The sequence below is a fragment of the Orycteropus afer genome, unplaced genomic scaffold, assembly GCF_000298275.1.
Source record: "Orycteropus afer afer isolate SDZICR_OR568_19922 unplaced genomic scaffold, OryAfe1.0 scaffold00005, whole genome shotgun sequence".
NCBI classification, from domain to species: Eukaryota; Metazoa; Chordata; class Mammalia; order Tubulidentata; family Orycteropodidae; genus Orycteropus; species Orycteropus afer.
In genome coordinates, this window is record NW_006921592.1 from 32288607 (window position 1) to 32312661 (window position 24055).

General features: G+C 42.8%; 1 protein-coding gene across 1 annotated transcript in view; it reads right to left on the reverse strand.

Moving 5' to 3' along the window:
* SMARCA2 (SWI/SNF related, matrix associated, actin dependent regulator of chromatin, subfamily a, member 2) overlaps positions 1–24055 on the reverse strand; it is a 239576-nt gene that overhangs the window by 28105 nt on the left and 187416 nt on the right. The window contains exon 27 of the mRNA XM_042780710.1: positions 3182–3399. Within this exon, the coding sequence (XP_042636644.1) occupies positions 3182–3399 (218 nt within the window). The remainder of the gene's footprint in view (positions 1–3181; positions 3400–24055) is intronic.

The following is a 24055-nucleotide window of genomic DNA, read 5'->3' on the forward strand; positions in this document are numbered from 1 at the left end:
AAGGGTTGGTGGTGCACAGCTTACTCAATGTCTGCATACTCAAATACTTATGTCTTTTTTCCCTATGGTACAGCTGAAGACACGCTCAAGAACATATCCAGGTCAAAGAGCATTTTCTGGTTTTGGAAAGAAAAAGGTAGAAACCAGTAAGAGCAAGTATCCTTCTGGTGCTCAGTAATCCACTCACTCACCTGATTAGCTACTTAGAGTCTGAAAGATTGACTACTACTAATTTAACTCTTCTATGAACTTGGGTTGTATTAATTCAATGAACCCTTATAATGACCTTAGAAGCAAGTATAGGAATTATCCCCATTTTGTGGATGGGGAAACTGAGGCTCAGGGAGGTCAGCTATATAGCCCAGTTGTCACACAGCTTGGTGAATGCTGAAGTCCAGATTCAAATGCAGGCAATTACACTCAAGAAAGGAGTTCTAAATCACCACGCTATGGCTGTGTTGCTGTTGCCAAGTTGATTCCGACTCATAACAACCCTATAGGACAGAGTAGAACTGCCCCGTAGGGTTTCTTGAGCTGTAATCTTTATGGGAACAGATCACCAGGTCTTTTATCCCATGGAGCCACCGAGTGGGTTTAAGCCACTGACTGTTCGGTTAGCAGTTGAGTGCTTCACCATCATATCACCAGTGTTTCTTACGTTATGGGCAGTTAAGGCTTCAGATATAACCTCACACTTCTCCGTATTTTGAACAGTTTCTAGGAAATAGGCCAGATTGTAGCCATGCCTAGTAGGAAGTCACAAATTCAAAAGCCTATGGAGCCAACAGGTAATACAGATGAATGTCGTGGGCCAGGTGTAGAAAAAGCCTGATGATAAATGGCAACAGGCACCCCACATTGGAGAAATGATCGAGAGTGATGGGGTTGTGACAATCAAGAGCATGATACCCCATAGAATCAGGGTGGCCACCTCTATGCCCCAACTGATTATTACCTGAGAGAAAGGTAGACAGACAGCCACTGCCAGATTTTTTTAATAAAAATTTAAAAATAATTGGAGTTTTACCAGAAATCTCTCCAGTTCCATGTGTTCGCTCTTCTTATTTTAAGCAACATGGCCCCAAATAAAAACATTCTGTGGAGAGTATGTGGTCCACCAGTTGGTGTCCCCTTTACATCAGGAAGGAATGGCCATCAGCCTGGATTAATGGTTCTGGCTTTTAAATCCCACAGACTTTCTGGGCCTTTCTCAGAGTTAATGAGCAAAACGCCTGTCAAATATCAGGGCACACCTGGTCCTACAAACAGCCATTTAGCTCTCCTGAGATCAAAGCACCAACGGTAGAGGTACATGCAGAGTGATTTTCTGTACTAATATTTTTCTGACAAAATAAGGTGTAATTGCATAAGCTACAGAACTTCCTGGAAACTGTTCCTGCTGCCCAGAGAGCTGGGGTGAAAGGACACGTGAGGCAGAGAGTTACTGATTCCTGGTTTACATAGAAGTCTTCACGTTTACTCTGGGCAGAGAAGGGATTTGTGGTTGATTTTTCCTTCTCAGACTGCCATCAGCCCTGTGTCAACTGCCAACAGACAGTGGATCCAAACTCAGGATCTGGGGCTGCCCTGGAGGACCCTTTGGAATTCTTAAAGGTGAGACACTTTATAAAAAGGGGAAAGAGATCTGGTTGGTCAAGAGGGGCAAGCAATTGTGACCAGTCCACACACAACTCTTCCTACCCTGTCCTCCCCCTTTTACCTTCTCTGCAAACTCCTTACAGGTAATACAACGATTCTCAACAAGAAAATCTCATGGTGGAAAGTTTACTGTGTTTATGCTATTTAATCTTTAGAATGAGGTTTTCTTCCCCATACTAAACCTACAATGAAAAACTAAAGTTGCAACTTATCTATGTCAAAAACTTGAGGGTATGAAGAGCAACACTAACTAGCTCAAACATTCTTAGTGATCAGAAGCTTATCAATGCCACTATACACTTTCGAGAAATAAAATGCTACAACAGGTTTCCCCATCAATGTTTTCAAATGAAACAGATTGTGATCTTCAAGTTAAAACTTCATCACGTGACAATATGTTGTTGTTGTTGTTATGTGCCGTCGAGTCGGCCCCGACTCATAGCGACCCCTCCTTGGGTTTCCGAGGCAGTATCACTACGGAAGTAGGATTGCCCAACCTTCCTTCCGAGGAGTGGCTGGTGGGTTTGAACCGCCAGCCTTCTGGTTAGCAGTCAAGTGCTTTTAGCCACTATGCTACCAGAGCTCATGTGACAATAGCGGAAACTAAATCAACTAACCAAAATGTAGTTGGTCTTCTCTACTGCACAGGCCTGGCCAACACACCCTAGATGCCTTTGCTCTGGTTTTCGAATCATTGTCCATTGTTTAAAATGGTTTCAGGAGCATGCCCAGCACAGCCTCCTCAAAGTTCACATCCAAATGGCCCATGAGAAAAAGGAGGTTGATGTTAAGTGTCATTGGGTCAATTTCAACTCATGGAGACCCCATGCAACAAAGTAGAAATGTCCCCTAGGGCTTCCCAGGCTACAGTATTTATAGGAGTAGATCTCCAGGTATTTTTTCCTTGGAGCCACTAGGTGGACTCAAACTGCCAACTTTTTGGTTAGCAGGCAAGCACTTAATCACTGTGCCACTGAGGCTCAATGAGAAAAAGGTAAATCTGCTGACATGTCAAGCTATGTAGTGTTATTAGGGAGAAGGTGGCTCAGATAGTGCTCGGTAATTCAAATGTTTTGGGAAGAAATAGGTAATAGTGTTCTCAATGAAGCATCTGTTTGGTTTTAAACAGAGCCTTAACGTGAAAATACTTACCAATTATACTAAGATGTTTCTCAAACAACTCAAAAAAAAAAAAAAAAGTACTTGGTCCTAGTTCTTTCCATATAAATGACGGTATTTCAAAGGTCCTTAACAATTTTTCTCTGGTTTAGAATTTTTCTTTTTCTTTATAGTGTAAGCTAAGCCCCTATTTACAAATATACTAGACAATATTTGATGGACCATTACACACAATAGCAGTGGAGACCATTTTCAATATGGTACAACGACACTTACACCTTTGCAGAGACTCATGAGTCACAAGTAGGAAGAACCCTAAAGCCCAGCTTCATAAATCTTGCTCTTTGGGTACTATCGCTTACAAAGGTAAGAAATAATCAAGGAGAATGAATGAAACACTCACCTATCTTTGTAGTTGATCACAGTATCTATGATTGCGTTCATCTGCTTTGTTAGTTTGGGGGGGTTAGGGGAGAGTTTCTCAGCCGGAGGGCGGCCTCTCCTCTTCTTAGCTTTTTCCACATCTTCTTTTGCAGGATCTTTATCCACATTTCTTCGTCTTTTTCGCTTCTTAAGCCGTACTTCCTCTTCCATTTCTTCCAGATTGCCGTCTTCAATGGCCTGTTCATTGGAAACAAGCGGGAAAAATGTCAAGACAATAAATAATAAATAACGAAGACAAAAAAATACAGTGTGAATCATTTGGATAAAATGAAACAAACCAATTGGAAAAAAATATATCGAAACATAAAAACCTCAAAATGAAAACTTAACAATAATCAGTGGAGTAAGAAGAAAACGAGGCCACCATATTGGGTAAATGCATCTTTAACCCAACTCTATTTCATGAGCAAAATACCTTGAGGGCCTGAGACAGTAACAGTAAGGAAGAATACGACAAATATGAAAAGATCTATACATTCAAGTGTTTGAAGATAACCAAATCCAAATGGAACTGTAGCTCAACAAAAAGATCTTAATTGTCTCATTAATATAGGGGTGGGAAAAAAGGTAAATAATAATAATAATAATAATAATAATAAAAAAGGTGGTGGAGTGGGCGAAGAAACAAAATTTCCCTAAGAACAGATCCTTATAATCATACAAGCTTCAACCTTTTCTTCTGCGCTTTTACATCAATTTATTTATGATCCACAACATAAATCATAATGCCATCTAGATTTCGTTCTAACATAGCAATTAGGAAACAAAACAACAACAAAAAAGGACCCAGGGAAATACAAAGCCACATCCCTTGGTAAACGCACTTGAATCTGCACTTAAAGAACACACACACAAATAACACACACTTTTTTTTTTCTCCCCAATTACCTGCAAATGCTTGCTTTAAACCAGAGCCAGCAGCACTAATGCAGAGAGATAATAAAATAGCTATAAAAACAGCCAGGTAGAGAAGGCGCCTGTTCAGAAATGCCTACAAGGTCCATGTGACAGACCCAGAAGTTGAAACTTTCTTTTCCCCCCTTGGTACATCTCAAAACTTAAGGAAAAAGAAAGGGGAAAAATGCCAAAAATACAAATAAAATAATATTTCACCATGGAAAAGAAATTTTTTAAAAAGATCTCTAAATTACATTGTAAGATGGCTTTTTCAAACCCCCACCAAATAACTGATGTTGTTATTTGCTCCGCCTGCCTCTCAATATTGCCTCCAGTATGCAAATGCTAATCAATCCATTCTCGGAGCGGGAAGCGCTCTAATCATAAGGCAATTACCTTCATTTCTCCACAGCACCAAACATGGCTAATATTTATGATCATGTGAGTATAACAATCAATATAAAGAGTGATTACAGCTCAGACATAATGTCTTTCACTTGTGTACAAAGCCTCCTGTAAAAAGAAAGGGTTGGTGAAGAAATCCTGGTGCAGAACACAAACGAACCTGGCGTGTTAAAAATGCCAGTGGGTTTTTTTAAAAAAGATGATTCTATGCATCCTCCAACGTGCAAATCCAGAAAAGCAACATGAACACTGCCAGCGTCCTCGGGGACAGCCTGCGCCTAGGCCTTAATAATCAAAAGACAATTTCCATCAGCATCCCAGTGTTCAGAGAACCACTAAGGAGGAGGAGAGAGATTTGAGGAGTTAGGAGGAAAAAAAAAAAAGAAAGAAAATGCAAAAAAAAAAAAAAAAAAAAGATTCCCACATTATTTCATTAATATTCATTTGCCTAAAAGCAGGACACCCTCTATCCAGCTAAACCCACTGCAGCTCAGCGAAGATGGAGAGGAGGCAATCTCGGAGGCTGAACATGCTAATAATAAATACAGCATGCAAGACTGTCAACAGTTAATGGTCTTGCTCTCCTCGAGCACCCGGCTGCACACAGATACCCGGCGAGCACCGACTTTTGACGTGTTACACACCTACACATGCCTGAGATGTACTTCTACTGAATCTTCAAGACGGCAACGAAAAAGGATATTTACCTTACCACTATCAGCAGACCGGCTGCTATCGGAAATCACAGTTAGTGGGGATAAAATTAACAAGCCAGCAAAGCAGCGAGCTGCTAGTCTCTTCATCAGCTGATCAGGAAAAAAAAGAGAGCTGGGGAAAGGCTATGTTTTCATATACAAGTAATTTTATTTTACTGAAAATTTAATACTGAAAGGATTGTGGATACTCAAATCTGCTGTTTCATTCTACCTACTACAGTAAGGCCCAAAGCCTTCCTCCTCCAGCCTGTTTTAATATTGACAAGTACTTATCATATTTTTTCCCCCTTATTATTCCAGGCAGCAGATTTAAGAGATTTTCTTTTCTTTTTTTTTTAGCTCAGGTGGTTTCTGAGTCTGGCTCTCATTTAAATAATTAAGCTAATAAGAATACCAATTAATATTTAAATTTATTTTAAAAAAATTAAAACAAGGTATGCTTTTTTTTGTATTTTAAACCTCATTTTAGTGTCTTTTGAAACACAGACTGCATGGTCTGGGAGCAGTCAAAAATGATTTTTAAAATAGAAGACAAATATTTTTTTTCCCATTCTGTACATGTAAGTAAAAGCCATGGACTGAGAAGATTCAGCTATTTTAACTCAATATGCTATTCTTTCTCTTTAAGGAAAATCCCGAACAACTGTGACACTTCACTTTCAGTTTCATGCTGTAAAAATTTTCATTGTTGTTCTTTTTCAGTGCGAGAAATGATGAGGGGGCTTTGTGAAAAGGGGTATTTCTACTCTCATCCTTCCCCCCTGCCCTTAATTTTATAAAAAGGGAACAAAGCATGAGCTTTTGATATCTGGATTTCTCAATCTCCAAATCTGGTAGTAGCTAAGAAGCGAGAACAAAATTGCAAACAGAGCTGGGGAAATAATTTTTGTTACAATGGCTAGTACGTGCATGTTCTTAATAAATTTAGGTTTTGGAAGGACTAGGAAAACAACACGCAAAGTCCTGCCCATTCTTCCCCTAACGTTAAGGTTTTATGCAGGAATGCACAGAGCCACAAAACATTTGACTTTCCTCCTCCCCCAAGACCCCAAACCCATCCATATGCAGCCCTCCTTGCCCTGGGATTTCTAAGGGTCTTTTTCTAATGGAAATCGATCCAAATATTGCCCAATGCTTTTCTTACTTAAAGAGTGGGTACCATTACTCCTGCCTGTAAGTAAAATTATTCATGGAGGTTTTAAACTGCTTTTTGGGAAGAAAAAAAAATTCAACTGGCTCACTGACTCAACTCAGTACTAAGGGCGAAGGGGCACAACATTTAAAAAAAAAAAAAACAAACCAAAAACTTGCTACACAACGCTAAAGTCCTACCCCCAGAAAGAATTCCCTTCCAAACCTTTTACCAGCACAATAAAGAAATAAATCACAGACGCAAACCCCCAGTTTCCGATTGGTGACGTGTAGCGCAAAAGTGCAGCCCTAATTCAACGTACAGACGGCTCCCATGCCGAACTGCCTCTAGGTTTAATGAAGTGAATAGGAAGGAAGTCGGGGGAAAAAAAGTGTACAAATAAGAAATTAACGCTTTCCTGCCCAACCAAGAAACGGAGAGCCACAACTAGAGCGAAGTTTGGGGAGCCACCTCTTTCCTTAAAGGCACACGGCACCCGCTCCGGACGCCAGGAAAAAAACCCAGATGGTGATGAAATCCTCGGCCAAGTTCAAAGAGTTAAGCATATTTCAGTTTGCATTTTTCCTGAATGGAGCCGGGAATTACGTTTTCCTCCACTGGATGGCAATCTTTTTTTTTTTCCCCCCTCCCTTTCTCTCCCCCTTCTTTCTTTTCTTTTTCTTTTCTTTTTTCCTTGAAAGAATACATGTTCATGACACAGGGCACAAGGACAAGATGTGAACTGGCTGCTTCCTCAATGAATTTTTAAGGCGGCTTTGTCTAGGTTTTAAGGACAAATGCAGGGAACAGTGGTGTGGGATGAGCCCCCTTTAGAGGAAATACTTTGCAGCTTGCAAAGCACATGGCAGACCCTGGGATCTGACACACGTGGGGCCAGTGCTGTCCCTCTCTGTCACCCTGACACACAATACATATTTTCCTAAAACCCAGAAGGTCCAGAAATCAGCATTGTCCTTGTTCTTCTCAAATGGGCGGTATAATGAGGGACACGACTTGACAGTATCACACAGCAGAATGCACCCGTGATTACGAATAAGTAAACAGAGACCAACCAACAAAACGCCACACATCAACTCCAGTGCATTGTGTCACTGTGGCTGCCTTCTGTCACCAGAGAATCTCCCAGCAGTGCAGCCCTGCCCTTAAAAGTGAAACACACCATCTTAAGGACCTTGTAAAGGAGCAATTTTAAAACATCTATCTAGAAATCACATGGTGAATTTCTTGGAAATGATCGGGGAATTTTAGTTTTCCATTCTTCATGCTGATATGTCAATATCATGTTTCTGCCCACAGATACTTTTTTTTTTTAATTTTTATTGCTTATTTGAGTGAAAGTTTACAGAGCAAATTGGTTTTCCACTCAGCAATTTGTACACATTTTGTTTCGTGACGTTGATTGCAATCCCCACAATTTTACAGCACTCTCTCCACTTCCTCCCTGTGCTTATCATTTCCATTCATCCTTTCCTATCCAGTCCTCCTTCTTAGCTTTATCCCTGGGCAAATGCTGCCCTTTTGATCTCATATTGTTGATTATTCTCATGAGTGGTACCTCCCTGGTGTTATTTTTCACCTCATAGGCCTCTCCTATAACCTGGCTGAAAATTGAGCCACAGGGGTGAGTTCAGTTCCAGGCTTAAAGGATGACAAAAGGCCATAGTCTCAGGGGTTCCACCAGTCTCTATCAGACCAGTAAGCCTGGTCTTACGATTTTGAGCTTGGTTCCACATTTCCCCTCACTCTATCCAGGATCTCCTATTGTGATCCCTTTCAGAGTGATCAGCAATAGTAGCTGGATACCACATAGTTCTTCTGGGCTCAGGGTCATGTCAGCTGGGGTTCACATGGTCCATTAGTCCTTTGGACTAATTGTTTCCATGTGTTATAATCTTTCTCTTTCTGGGGTTCCCCTCCTGGTGGTCATTTTACTGCTAACCAGAAGGCTGGCGGTTCAAACCCACCAGCCACTCCTCGGAAGGAAGGTTGGGCATTCCTACTTCCGTAGTGATACTGCCTCGGAAACCCAAGGAGGGGTCGCTATGAGTCGGGGCCGACTCGACGGCAAATAACAACAACAACAACAAGTAGGATTCCAGAAGAGGATTCTAGAATGCTGCTGGGGAGGGGGCTATGGAGCTGAGGACTAACACTAGAGAATGCATATTAAGAAAATTCTACTTTAACACTAGCGTTTCCTGAGGAGTCACCTGTCCCCAAATATTCCAGGGGCCAAGCCTCATTCGGGAGCCCCTACATGGTGCAAGCAGTTAACACCCTAGGCTGCTAACCCAGAAGTCAGAGATTTGCATCCACCCAGAGGTGCCTTGGAACAAAGCCCTGCTGATCTGATTCTAAAAAACCAGCCATTGTAAGCCCTATGGGACACAGTAACAAACACAGGGTGGGCAAGAGTTGGAACTGACTCATCAGCACTAGTTAAAACTTCACTCAAGCCCTACTGACATCCGTAGAGTCCCTGGAAGCCGTTAATAAAGGTAATGAGCCCCCAGATAGCACTAGCAGCAGCAACAAATATGAAAATTTTTCTTGTAACAGGAATATTTAACAACAAAAAGTTGAATGTAGCATTCTTTCATAAAGAGTTTAATGAAAACTGCAGCACTTCTGGATACAGGACTTGGGACTGAGGGTTCTGGACAACGTTAAGTTTTGGATTATTTTACCCCCAAAAGCAAACTGTTAGAAAAGTATGCTTACCATCAGATTCCTTAATATTAAGGGGGGGAAAAGAAACCAAACAACTGCAGGCTTAGGAAACAACTGCAGGCTTAGGCATGCTCATACCAGTTCAACCTACAGCACACAGTTATAGTGAGATCCTGTGAACTTTCCTGCAGAACTCAAGCCTGTTAGTATTTCAACAGGTAGCACGTTCGGTCTTGTCCTGGCCAATGACTAGCAGTACCTTAAAACAAAATCCCCCCATTCATTCAAAGTTATTAAAGCTATATCCATGATGTAAAAAAATACCTGTATATACTAAACCAACTCGCTGCCGTCGAGTTGGATCCTACTCATAGCAACCCCTCCTTGGGTTTCCGAGGCCGTATCACTACAGAAGTAGATTGCCCAACCTTCCTTCCGAGGAGTGGGGGGTGGGTAGGACATACATATTATATACCTGTATGTAGGGAATTTCGTTCCCAAAGTTGATAATTTTGTTAACGGATGCCTCAAAATCTTAAGAGATGATCTGCAGACCAAGGAATTTTTTTTTTTTTTTTTCAAATAAAGCATATTGTCCGTCCGTCCCCATTGTGGTACAGTGAACTGTTGTTGTTGTTGTTGCCCTCCAGTAGGACCCGACTCATAGCGACCCCTCCTTGGGTTTCCTAGGCACTATCACTACAGAAGTAGATTGCCCAACCTTCCTTCCGAGGAGTGGGGGGTGGGTAGGACATACATATTATATACCTGTATGTAGGGAACTTTGTTCCCAAAGTTGATAATTTTGTTAACGGATGCCTCAAAATCTTAAGAGATGATCTGCAGACCAAGGAATTTTTTTTTTCCCCCAAATAAAGCATATTGTCCCTCCCCCCATTGTGGTACAGTGAACTGTTGTTGTTGTTGCCCTCCAGTCGGACCCAACTCATAGTGACTCTTCCTTGAGTTTTCTAGGCAGTATCACTACAGAAGTAGATTGCCTCATCTTCCTTCCGAGGAGTGGCAGGTGAGTTTGAACCACGAGCCTTCTGGTTAGCAGTCAAGTGGACTGATGACATATTAATTCAACAGACTCTAGTTTCTTATTTCATTCATTGGTTCAGGCAACTTGGGATACCACTCCCAGCTATCCCTGTACAATGCTGACCCCATACACACAAACAAAGAGCTACCGTTGAGTTGATTCTGACTTACGGTGACCCCCTGGGTTTCAGAGTAGAACTGTGTTCCACAGGGTTTTCAATGGCTGGTTTTTCAGAAGTAGATCACCCAGCCCTTATAACCAAGGCACCTCGGGTGGGCTTGAGGCGTCAACCTTTCGGTTAGCAGCCAAGCATGTTAACCATTTGTACCACCAGGAACAAGGGTGGCCACAACAGGGAAAGCCACGCTGAGCCTTAGTTTTAACTGTTTGGAATGGTGAGCTTTTCAGGTTCTTGTCCAATAACCTCTGAAGACTTTTGCAAAAATGAACCAAGAGTCTCTCTTCCCCGCCAGTGGCAAAAGGAAGCTAGAGTAGGGGGCCGGGGAAATCATAACTCATACAACACAGAGAATTCCTGCTGGAAAGGTGAGTACAGCATTTTAGGTCAAAACAATTTGGGGTTGGGAAGAGGAGAAAGAATATAAGGAATATAAAAATTATTTAAACCACACTATCAATGAAGAGTTGTCTCTGGGTAGTCCAAACGGTTAACCACCCCTGGCTTCTAACTGAAACGTTGGAGGTTCAAGTCCACTTCTAGGCATCTCAGAATAAAGGCCTGGCCGTCTACTTCTGAAAAAATAGCCACTGACAATGCCACACAGCACAGTCCTACTCTGACACACATGGGGTGACCACGAGTCAGAGCTGACTTGACAGCAAGTGATTTTATCAACCAAGAACACACAGGAACTTAGGACGATACCGTGCTCAGTGAATAATGTTTAGATTTAGTGGCGGGTGATTCCCCCAAAACAACTGGCCCTGCAGATTCTGCCGAATTACATACCTAATATATGACACCTTAGTTCTCAGGAGTTAGGCACATGCTATGCTCCAGCTGAGGGGCCCTGGTGGCATTGTGGTCAAAGCACTTGGCTGCTAACAGGAAGGTCAGCGGTTCAAACTCATGAGCCACTCTGTGGAGAAAGATATGGCAGTCCACTTCCGTACAGATTTATAGCCTTGGAAACCCTATGGGGTAGTTCTAACCTGTCCTATAACGTCATTATGAGTCGGAATCAACTTGACAACAGTGGGTGGCTGCTCTTAACTCACCTGGGTGGAATCAAAGAACCTGTGAGAACGTGTGTACCTGCAGGAGACTTCTAGAAATAGCACAGAACAAAAAAAACACAGCCCCATTTTCTTACCCCAAGACCGTCCCCCCAGTTACTACCAATGTCCCCTCACACAGCCAGGAACTCCACCCACTGTATTGGGAGCAGGGTTTCCCAGTAAGTTGTATTTCTAGGTCCTCAGTATATGGGAAAAAATGAAGGAATGTCAAGAGAGTAACAAGTCATGTTATTTCAATATTTTCAAAGAACATTGTAATGCTTTTAGGAGACACAGGTAAAATGCAGTGACTAGGAGTATAACCTCATTTAGAGATAATGGCAAAGAGTAAACTGGAGGACCTTCATATGAGTGTGAAGTCTGATTCAAATTAATGGTCCTTTCCTGAGCCTCTCTTTCATTTAATAATATTTTCTTTGTGTTGCTAAAAATACATACAGCAAAACATACACCAATTCAACAGTTTCTACATGTACAATTCTGCAACAATGATTACATTGTTTACAAAAGTCATGCAACCTTTTCTGAATTGTTCCTCCCCTATTAACATAAGCTCTCTGTCCCCAAAGGTTCCTATCTAATCTTTCAAGTTACTGCAGTCAACTTGATCCCATGTAGACACTTCTTGAAAGAGCCCGATGCTCAAAGTACACATTGTCTACTAGTTAAGCTAAACTATCGTTTGGTTTAAAGAAGACTTCGGGGGATATTTTTGATGTAAGGTTTGAAGATTATCTATCTCAGAGCAATAGTTTTGGGGGCCTGTTGAGCCTCCATGGCTCCAGAAAGTCTGGATTCTGTGCAAATTTGAGGGATGGGCCCTATTGGTGAAGAACTGAGCCTTCATCTAGGTTACACATCATCACAGCAAGACATGGTCTCTGGTATATCATTCCATGTGGTTAAAAGCATCAAATTAAAAGGAGAGGCTTGTGGGCATAGGCTGCTTAATACACATGAGACAGAGATAAAGAATGACCATTAACAGCCTAATAAGGGGGGAAGAGAACACATTTCAGTCAGAAGCATAGTAGTTTGAGACCATCTAATATAGGAAGGAGACAGTCCGAAACGTCAATAAATGTAAGATGCCATGACACATCAATACTTCTATTACTGTTACTACTTAACAACAACAGTGATAACAGCTACTACACATTGCTTTATCAGGTTGTTAGGCACTCAGTGCTTCTGCATACATTTTACTCATTTCATCAGAGCCCCTGGGTAGTGCAAACAGCTAACATGCTCGGCTGCTAACAGAAGGGTTGGAGGTTCAAGTCCACACAGAGGCACCTCAAAGAAAAGGTCTGGTGCTCTAATGCCAGCAAATCAGCCACTGAAAACTCCACAGAGCAGTTCTCCTCAGACAGACTTTGGAACTGACTCGACGGCAAGCAGTACTGGTTTAGTCATTTAAATACCACAACCACCCTCCGCGTTAGGCATGGTTATCATCCTGATTCTGCAGATGAGGAAACTGAGGCACACGCAGATGAAGCACCTTGCTCCAGATCACACAAAAGTAAGTGGTAGGGCCCAGAGTTCCCAGAACTCTGGAAGTTTGGCCCCAAAGACTATACCTTTAACTAACTTAACTATATAATGCTTTATAGCACCAAACAATTGTGGTTGTTTTCAATGCTGACCCTAAACCATCGGGAAAGATTTGTCTTGTCAGCATGAAATATGTGATGGTCATCACGACCACCTGCTTGAACTAATCCTTGGAATCTGGGTGCAAGTTCTCAGCTGCGTCCTCCTCAGCGCCAGATTCAATCCACGCCAACTTGGATGAAACCAGCCTCCCCGGCAGGAAAAGGTTCTTCTTCACTCTCCCTGTAATTACTATTTTCTTTCAATGTGGCGACTAATTTGGCCTCAATACTTTGGCCTGAATGACTGCCAAACTGATTGGATTTTTTTTTAAATTCCAGTCTTTAATCCAAAGTAGAAGCACACGTTCCCTCTCAGCCCTGAAGAGGCTTTCTGTTCCTAGTGCAATTTAAACTAACAGCCGGTGAAGTGACTGCACCCTGCTTTTGATCCTCATTGAGCTTTTCCTATATGGTCCACACTGGCTTCATGCAGGCCCACATCTCATTCTGCCTTCACTTTGTTGTGGCCATTTTCAAACCTTCTCATCATGTTCACTTCCTGTGTGAATACTTTTGATTTCTTTGCTGTGCTTTCATCTGTTGATCGATTCCCTCTTTCATTACCCCGTTTTGGAAAATGTCACATGGGTTTTTCACTGGGAGACATGGAGGAAATGCAAGCATATGCTTTGCATGGACAAAATAACAGGCACAGTGACCTGTCACTGAAGACTGTGAACGAAGGGACATGATTGGTCACTTATCCGGATTATGTACGTAATGATTTGTGGACCAGAAAGCTGGTAGCAAAGTCTGCATTTTAGGCCATGACTCACAGTTAATATATCACACAGTAAAGGAAATGCATGTAGTCTCTGGTTCATGCAAGGAGCCCTACTGGTGAAGTAGTTAAGCAATCAGCTATGAACTGGAAGGTAGGTGGTTCAAACCCACCAGCCTCCATGGCAGAAAGATGAGGCAATCTGCTTCTATAAAGATTAAGGCCTTAGAAACCCTAAGGGGCAGTTCTACTCTACCCTTTAGGGGTGTTGTGAGTCAGAACTGACTCACCAACATCAGCTTTTGGGTGGTGCAAATGGTTAATGTGCTCAGCTATTAAGCAAAAGATTGCAGGTTTGAGTCCAACCAGAGGTGACTTGGAAGAAAGACCTAAAAATCAGCCACTGAAAACCCTATGGAGCACACTTCTACTGACACACATGGGGTCACCATGAATTAGAGCTGACTTGAAGGCAACTGGAAATGAAAATGATATCTATTGCTGGGGACTGGTGCTATATAACTATGCTGTGGTAATAAAAACGTATGCATACTGGTATGGTGCAAAGCAAGAACTGCCTGTGTATGTATAAAACATCCCTTTGAAGACAGGATGGCAGCTTTTATTATTCATGTCCATTCTATGATCTAAGGACACTGTCCCACCTAGAGCACCTGAGGCCCAGGTCACCATGTTCTCAGTCCTGGTCTCACCTGATGGAACAGGGAATTTCCCCTTTCTCAGGGTGGCAGTCTCTAGGCTTGTGTAGGGCCTGGCATGAGGTCTCTGTACAAACAGTTGTAAGGGTAACTGGCTCAGCCCATTAGTTCCCCTCTGCTAGCACTGCAAACTGCAGATCTGAAAGGTCATGTCCAGCTGGTGTGGAAGTTAAAGCTGAATGAAGGTCACGAGGTAGCACCTAGGCCTAAGATGTTAGAAGTTGGAACCACAAAGAAGACAACAACAGGAGATATGCAAAGAGTATACTAAGTGCAAGAGGAGGAGACGAGTTAGGGAGCTGGCAGCAGGGAGGCTGCAACCACAGACACACACACCCAATCATATACATATACATACATGTGTATATAAGCACACGCTTTTATATTAACATGTCAGTTTAGAATACGCATACCCACACTAACCACATACGTATGTGCACACACATATACATAAACATATACATTCATGCTCACACACATACATTTATTTATCAGCACGTCAGTGGTACAGCATCAAGGAGCCCTGGTGGCTCAATGGATAAACACTTGGCTGCTAACTGTAAGGCTGATGGTTTGAACCTACCCAGAAGCTCCATGGGAGTAAGGACTGGAGTCCCATAAATGTTGTTGTTGTTGTTATGTGCCATCGAGTCGGCCCCGACTCATAGCGACCCCTCCTTGGGTTTCCGAGGCAGTATCATTACAGAAGTAGATTGCCCCATCTTCCTTCTGAGGAGTGGCTGGTGGGTTTGAACCGCCAGCCTTCTGGTTAGCAGTCAAGCGCCTCAGGCACTATGCTACCAGATTACAACCCAGAAAACCCTATGGGAGAGTTTGACACCGTCACATGGAGTCTGGCTCCAGTTAAAGTTAATAAGCCAACTTGGAAATGTACAGTAATTTCCAATCTAGGTTTATTCAGTTACGCCTATATGATGCTTCTAAACATAAATAAGGTTATCTGCCAGGTATTACTGTCCCTCCATACTTGGTGCCAGGTCACTAAAGGTGAAAATTCAAAACAAAATTTTGAGCCCTGGTGAGCTATGAGCTATACAGATATTGCAACATAGTTTGCTGTGCCATATACTTTAACACACAAAGAAACAAGAGCGGAGTCAACATGCCCAGGGGTTAGTAAGCACACTGCCATAAGGCACTATTTGGGTCTCGCATGGCTCCCATGTTGTTAGCTGCCATCAAGTCAGTCCCGATGCAAGTGACCCTATGTACGATAGAACAAAATGCTGCCCAGTCCTGGGTAGCCTCCCAATCGCTTTCTCTGAGCCCATTGTTGCAGCCACTGTGTCAGCCCATCCACTGAAGGCACCAAGTATGAAGGGACAGTAATACCTGGCAGATAACCTTATTTATGTTTAGAAGCATCATATAGGCGTAACTGAATAAACCTAGATCGGAAATTACTGTACATTTCCAAGTTGGCTTATTAACTTTAACTGGAGCCAGACTCCATGTGACGGTGTCGAACTCTCCCATAGAGACCTTCATCTTTTTTCACTGACCCTCTACTTAACAAGCATGATGCCCTTCTCCGGGGACTGGTCCTTCCTGATAACCTGTCCAAAGTATAAGAGATGAAGTCTTGTCATCCTCGCTTTTAAAGAGCATTCTGGCTGTACTTCTTCCATGATAGACTTGTTCTTTTGGGCTTCCATGCCAGGACGATGTGTTCTGTTGGGAATCAACATGGGCAGAGTGGGGGTGGTGGGCAATGAGCACCAGGAGACTTGGTGAATGGAAGCCTGGTCAGCCATTAGCATGCACTAGACAACAGAGGGCTGGATTAACTGGCAGCGGCACACATACATGGAACACATTTCCTGAAATGTTTTCCAGAGACTGAGTGTCTAGAGATGAAGTGAAGTGCCTATCTAGAGATGAAATGCCTAGAGGGTGCCGACCCAACAACCACTAAAGGGAGCTAAGAGAGGCTCCTGTAATTGACCTTGTCTTAAGTTCATGCACCTAGTATACAGACGCTCCTGAATGACCTCTGCTTCTGCTACCTGGATCACATACTGAGAGTAAGTTGTATGTACTGTAACATGTCAGTGTTGATGACACCTGTTATTGGAACTACATCATTAATTTTTTTAAAAATCAATGAAAAAAAAATGCAACCACTTGAAAAACCAAAATACCAAACTCATTGCTGGTGATCGATTCTAACTGATGGTGAGCCCATGTGTTACAGAGTACAACTGCTCCATGGGGTTTTCTTGGCTGTACTCTTTACAAAAGCAGATTTCCAAGCCTTGTTTCTGAGAGTGGGCTCAAACTTCCAACCTTTAGGTTAGCAGCTTACTGCAAGCCATGTGTACACCCAGGGACCTTGAGGATGATGAAAGGCTTCATAAAAGATGAGTTGCTTAAAAAAAAAAAAGAGAGAGAGAGAGGGGGGGGGGATACAAAAACTGCTAGAACTAGACTTCTTTCTGGTGGTGCAAGCAGTTAAGTGCTCAGCCACTAACTAAAAGGTTGCAGTTTGAACCCACTAGCCACTCTGGAGAAGAAAGATGTGGCAGTTTGCTTCCATAAAGATTACAGCCGTGGAAACTCTACAGGCAGTTCTAAACTGTCCTACAGATCACTGTGAGTTGGAATCAACTTGACATCAGACTTACATCATTTGGGGAAGAAATAAAACTCTTGATTGAGTCTGCCCTCAGCATGTTTCTCATGCTCGTTCATTCTTCTGGCAGTCCATGGTATCTTCAGCATTCCTCACTTCAAGTCCTCTTCACTTTCAGAAAGCAAAGTTGTGTCATCTGCACATCACAGGTTGTTAATGGTCTTCCTCCAATCCTGATGCCACGTTGTTCTTCATATAGTCCAGCTTCTCAGACTGTTTGCTCAGCATACAGATCGAATAATATGGTGAAAGGATACAATCCCAATGCACACCTTTCCTGATTTTAAATCATGTATCTTCTTGTTCTGTTCAAAGGATAGCCTTTCAAGAGTATCAAGAGTGTCCTTTGCATTAAAAAAACAAACAAAAACCCTGAAAATGTGGCAACAGATGCCGATAGTGATAGTGGTTACAAACAAAACAAAATGAATAAAACACGTACATTGAACTGTATGTGTAAACATGCCGAATGGTGAATGTTGTGTTAAAATATATTTTTATCAATTAAAAAAAAACCCAGCTTGCAAATCCTGAGTGATGCATTATGGGTACCATTTATGCAAGATGGATGACATACTACTCTAGCCAGCAGACTCAAAGAGGTAGTCCCAGCCTAACATCAAAAAATGTGACAAATGAATATACATTTATATTCTTAATGAAGTATTTCATCTACATATAAGAAATGCATGTATCACTGCACAAATTCTTACCACTGCTGATATATTCACTACCAACCCACTACTGGTTCTCATTACTTCTGTTCAGAAGGATTCTGCTGTTCCTTCTTTTCTGAGTGAGGATCTCAAGGATGGTCATATTGCCTGGCTTGCTCTTTTTTGTCATCCAGTCCTCTATTCCCTGTTGTTTATGTTGTTATGTGTATGTTGCTCATTGCTAATTAGAAAATATTCAGAATCAAGTTATTTAGTATTCCCTGTAGCAACACTTAATAACTCGGTTCTGCATATTTTCTAATTAGCGATGGGCAACATACCATTGAGATGGTTACCTGTGTTTTACTGACTATGTAAAAGCATCAACTGTGTGGACAGAACAAATTATGGACAACATTGTAAAGAGTGGGAATTCCAAAACACTTAATTGAGCTCATGTGGAATCTATACAAAGACCAAGAGGCTGTCCTTTGAACAGAACAAGAAGGTACAAGATTTAAAATCAGGAAAGGTTTGCATTGGGATTGTATCCTTCCACCATATTATTCAATCCATATGCTGAGCAAACAGTCTGAGAAGCTGGACTATATGAAGAACAACATGGCATCAGGATTGGAGGAAGACCATTAACAACCTGCGATGTGCAGATGACACAACTTTGCTTTCTGAAAGTGAAGAGGACTTGAAGCGAAGAATGCTGAAGATACCATGGACTGCCAGAATAATGAACAAATATGTCTCGGGAAGTACAGCCAGAATGCTCTTCAGAAGTGAAGACTGTGAAACTTCATCTCACATACTTTGGACATGTTATGAGGAGGAACTAATCCCTGGAGAAGGTCATCATGCTTGGTTAAGTCGAGGGTCAGTGAAAAAGAGGAAGACCCTCAATGAGATGGCTTGACACAATGGCTTCAACAACGGGGTCAAACATAGCAATGACTGTGAGGATGGTGCAGGGCTAGGTAGTGTTGCATTCTGTTGTACACAGGGTCACTCTGAGTAGGAACTGACTCAACAGGACCTAACAACAGTTATTCTCAGTAGATCAAATCCAAGCCCCTGCCTGGATCTGACCCTGTCCAATGGGTCGAATTTCCCCACATGAAGATTCTGTGAGTAACAGGAATGCACATCTAATGTCTCACCATAGCATGTCATATTTACTCCCACCATTCTGAGTTCTCTCCATGGCTTGAATGGGTTCATTACAGTTCAACCCTCTGCTGAGAATTTTCATTTCCATCCCTGATATACTGAATCAGAATCTGTATTTTAGTAAGACTCCATATATAAGTATCACCTGAGGATCCATAAGACTCACCTGGGGACCTTGTTAAACTTAGCTTCTGATTCAGTATGTTTGGGGTAGAAATGCAAATTCACAGCAAATTCTCTGCAAGTGGGTGAACGGGAATGAACTGGTTGGAAGCCCTGGTTCTCTCATACTTTGCTCACCTGGTGCGTCTTTCCCAACCCCCACACCCGTGTACCTTGTCCCAGTGTCTCAATGACTGATTCCCATTTCCTCCTCAAAATCTTCCTCAGCTGTGCCAGATCATTTTGTTTTGCTTTTTCTCAATTAGACTGTGTCTTATTCTCAACTTCCCCATGCCACCAGAGCTCCCTTATTCTCAACTTCCCCACAGTGCCTGGCACAGCAATGAGAAAAAAGTTAGGTATAAATACCCCCGTCACTGCTGTGAATTCCCAATCATGGCAGCCCCTCAAGTGTCAGAGTAGAACTGTGCTCCACAGGGTTTTTCATGGCTAGGTTTCTGGAAGTAGACCACCACACCTTTCTTCCAAAGTGGACTCGAACCACCAGCCTTTTGGTTAGTAGCTGACTGCAAGCTGTTGGCACTACCTGGGGACCTCCACTATAAGTACACTGAATAGGAGGAACTCAGCTTTTAGATAGGACTCCCTGGCAAACTGCTTGTAGGCATGTATCTGTTTAATGAACAAGTTCAAGTATATGTGTCCTATATGTTTCTAGTTAACCTTCAAGTACAAAGCTATAAGCTCTAGAATCAAACTGTTTCTTCCCTACCTCACCCTCCCTTTCCCCACAAACTCTACAATCACTTACTCTGATAATTCTACTTCTAGGCCACCAGAAAAACCTCCTCAACAGCCAGAAATCTGACAGTTTTTCAGCTTCCCATCTATCTCCTTTCTGAGGAATTCTTCAAAAGTTTCCAAAGGCTTCCAAATTCCCTTATCTCTGAGTCTCATCTAAAACCTATTGTATTTGCTTTGTCCTCAACTGTTCCTTGCTTAAAATCTCTTCCTCCTCTAATGCTACAGTCTAGTGTTTCCCTACCTTTTTCTAACCACATCTTTCTCCCTTAAATGTGTATTCAGCATGTTTTCCTTCCATGTTTTTTCACTCGCATGGATTTAAGCATGCATCAATTGTGGTCAATTGCCCTGAGTACACAGCAGACATCACTAATCAATCCTACAGCTCAGGTCAGATTGGCCACAGGTGAGTCTGTCTCCTGATCACTGGCTGCTGGAGAAGTCCAAGAGTGCTTTCTGTGTGTGTGTGTGTGTGTGTGTGTGTGTGCGCGCGCGCAATATGGTGGTGGTGTTTGCTAAGACTTAACTTGGGTTGACTCTTAACTTGCCACTATGTGGGTTTCCTCCTGCTGAGCTGCCAGACACAGACTCACATTCCTCCACGTGGGTGAGTGCTCTCTGAGCAGTCTTCAGTTATTGGTGGAAAGTACCTGAGGGGGAACGAATCCTCTCTTCTGGATGTGAACATCCCATGGGGATCCAACTTACCCCTGTGGCTTCAAAGATCACTTCAGTGTGTATGGCCCCAGAATTCACTCTGTAGCCTGGACTTCTCTTTACCAATTGGGGTTTCCAATGTCCTCCCAAATTACACTGACAGCCTTCCCTATGACCAGGCAAACCTTTCTGTCACCTTATTTCAGGACAGCATCATTCCCCCAGTTTCCCAGGTTAGAGACTCTAAAATCATCAGGTTCCCGGATCGCCTGCCTGGAGTCCTGAGTCATGTCATTTACCTCTCAAATAACTGATCTTTTTTTCTGCCGTCTCCCAGCTCTCAGACAGGTTTCCTGCTCACCTGGTCAAACGTAACAGCCTTGCTGATAGGTTTACCTACCCTCTCTTTACCCCTTGCAATTCATCATCTACAACATCAACAGTTGTCTTCTTTCTGCTTAAAAGAAGGGGCATCTTACTCATGCTCTTGTTAGAAAGGTCCAGGTCTGCATTCTTTCCATGGAATGGAATAAATTCTGGGTTCTTTTGGCCACACACAACCTTGGGGGTCAGGAGCCAATCTCATTTTGTCTACTCCAGTCCTAGCCCTGTAAACATTCCATGTGCCCAGGGCTCAAGGTTACAGGTCATAATACCAGTCACCTATTTCACACTTCCGTGTGGCTCCCCTTAAGGCGTCCTGGTAGCACAGTAGTTAAGTGCTCAGTTGCTAATAGGCAGGCAATTCAAACCCCCCAGCTGCTCCACATGAGAAAGATGAGGTGGTTTGCTTCCCTAAAGATTATAGCTTTGGAAACCCTGGGGGCAGTTCTATTCTATGAATTGGAATGGACAGCACACAACATCTGGTTCCTGTAGCCTGAATTCTGCCTCTCCTGCTCCACTCTTCCTAAACCATATACATCTTTTAAGAAATGGCCAAAAGGTCCTTTCTTTTACCCTATCATGCCCAATATCTCTTTCCCCTGTATTGCTACAAGACATTACAGGTGCCTTAAATCTGTTCAATTCGGCTTTGTATGAATTATTTTGTTTGTCTTACAAGATGTCTGAATTTCCTATCAGCCTGAAATCCCCTTCAGGGCTAAAATAATAAATAAATAAATAAAGTCATTTTAATTAAAACAGCCTCCAAAGGCTTTTCAATTGATGCCTTGCTCATCAGTAGGACCCCAAAATCTTGCCAAAATAAAACGAAGCAGTCATTGTTTACTCCCCTGTGTTTTCACAATGACAGGCTTTACCCAAAGGCACATCCGACACTGGGTTTAAATTACTATTGAAAGGAGGGTGATATGATTCAACAGTGAATTAAAGCAAGCCAGGTAAGAGGAGCAAAAGGAAGATTTTTGTTTTTTGTTTATCCTGCTCCAGAGTACCTAGTTAAGCCGTCTGTAACTGGTAATTCTACAATCTTCTGTCTTGTTTTAGCATTGACAGTCAAATGGATATTCAACCCTCTAGGCAAACAGGACCATCCAAAGTCACCCAGGGGTTGAGAGGGGCTTTCCTTTGCCCCAAGGAAAGCAAAGACTGCAACTCAGCTGAGCGCTGTGAAGAGGAGGACAGGTAGGGCCCCTGGTCTCCCAGGAAGCAAAGCAGGTAAGAAGTAGGGGGAGAAACTGACCTGCAGTCCTGGAGCCCCAGGCCCTGCTGCCTAGCAGGAGGACAACCACCAGGAGCCCCCGTCTCTGGGAGCGGCGAGGCTAACAGCTCACCCGAAGTATGTCTTATATCCCCTCTCAAAGGGCTGTTTTGATGAGCTTGGGCATCAAGAGACCCACCTGTTGCTGATCTGACTTGAGCCCCTGCAGCTTTCCAAGAAGCAATCAGAATTCATAGGCCAGGAAGAGGCTGGCTCGGTGGGCAAAAGGGTGGTCTGTGATTAATGTCTTTTATCCATTGTCCTCACTGTCTCATGACTCGAGGTGACATGCTTTTTCAAAAGATTAAAAAAAAAAAACCATGGCCATCGAGTTGGATCCAACTCATAGTGACCCCTCCTTGGGTTTCCGAGGCAGTATCACTACAGAAGTAGATTGCCCAACCTTCCTTCCAAGGAGTGGTTGGTGGGTTTGAACCGCCAGCCTTCTGGTTAGCAGTCAAGTGCCTTAGGACTTATGCTACCAGAGCTCCCTTTCAAAAGATAGAAGGCTATAAACACCACATTCATTATGCAAGTATTCCCACCATGAAATAAAACCTATGCTGGATACCCGTGAAGTTCAGTGCCTCATCTGAAAACTGGAAGGAATAACACCTACGCTAGGGTTTACAAAGATTTAAATGTGATATGGAATCCCTGGGTGGTGCAAACAGTTAATGTGCTCACTGCCCCAAAGGCTGGAGGTTTGAGGCCAAGCAGAGGCATCTTGGAAGAAAGGCCTGGCTATCAACTTCCAAATAATCAGCCACTGAAAACCCTTTGGAGTGCAATTCTACTCTGACACACACAAGGTTGCCATGAGTCAGAGCTGATCTGACTGCAGCTGGCAACAGCAGTAAGTGCAGGGGCTGTGGAGGCTCAGGGGTAGAATTGTCCCTTCCATGTGGGAGACTGAGATCTGATTTCTGGCCAATGCACCTCATGCACAGCCCACCTCTTGTTAGTCAGTGGACACTTATGTGTGGCTACGATGCTGAACAGGTTTCAGCAGGGCTTCCAGACTAAGACAGACTAGGAAGAAAGTCCTATCAATCTATCTCCGAAAAATCAGCCATTGAAGACCCTAAGGAGCACAATTATACTCTGACACACAGGCGGTGGTCACCATGAGTTGGAGTCAAGCAGTTAATACTGGTTAAATGACATGTGCATTTACAGTACCCAACCTAGCAGCGTCTGCTACAGAGAAGGGAGGCAGGGGAGTATGGGTACTGGGAGACAGAGTTGGATCTGGCTCATGAAAAGTCAAGAGTAAACTGTCACCCAGGGAGTTTTTTTTTTTTTTTTTTTAAATTGTGATTTGGGTGGAAGTGTACAGAGCAAATTCATTTTCCATACAGCAGTTCACATATACTTTGTCTCATGACACTGACTGCAATTTCCCACAATGCAACAGCTCTCCTCCAACTTCCTATTCATAGTTACCTCTTTCCTGTATCATTCCCTCCCATGCACTCCTGCCCCCTGAGCTGTCTCCCTGTCCATACAAAGACCTTTTATTCTCCCATGATTGATCTCTCCAAAAAGTGTATCTGTTAATGTAAATGTTCAGCTCATATGCCTGTCTTTTGTTTGGCTGGAAGCCGTAGTAGTGGGTTCAACTGACCCAGGGACTTTTAAGGGAGGTGAAAAATCATCTTTAAAAGAGAAGGGGGAAAGACATAGAGAGGTACATGGGAGATACAGACAACAAATATGAACCCTTTTGCACATACAGTACTGCGTTGTCAGTGAAGGAAAACATGGGTATATGGATGGATAGATGGGTGGGCAGGCAAAATGATTAGGTATGTCTATGAAATGGAGAGTGTATCCAAGAACATATATAGG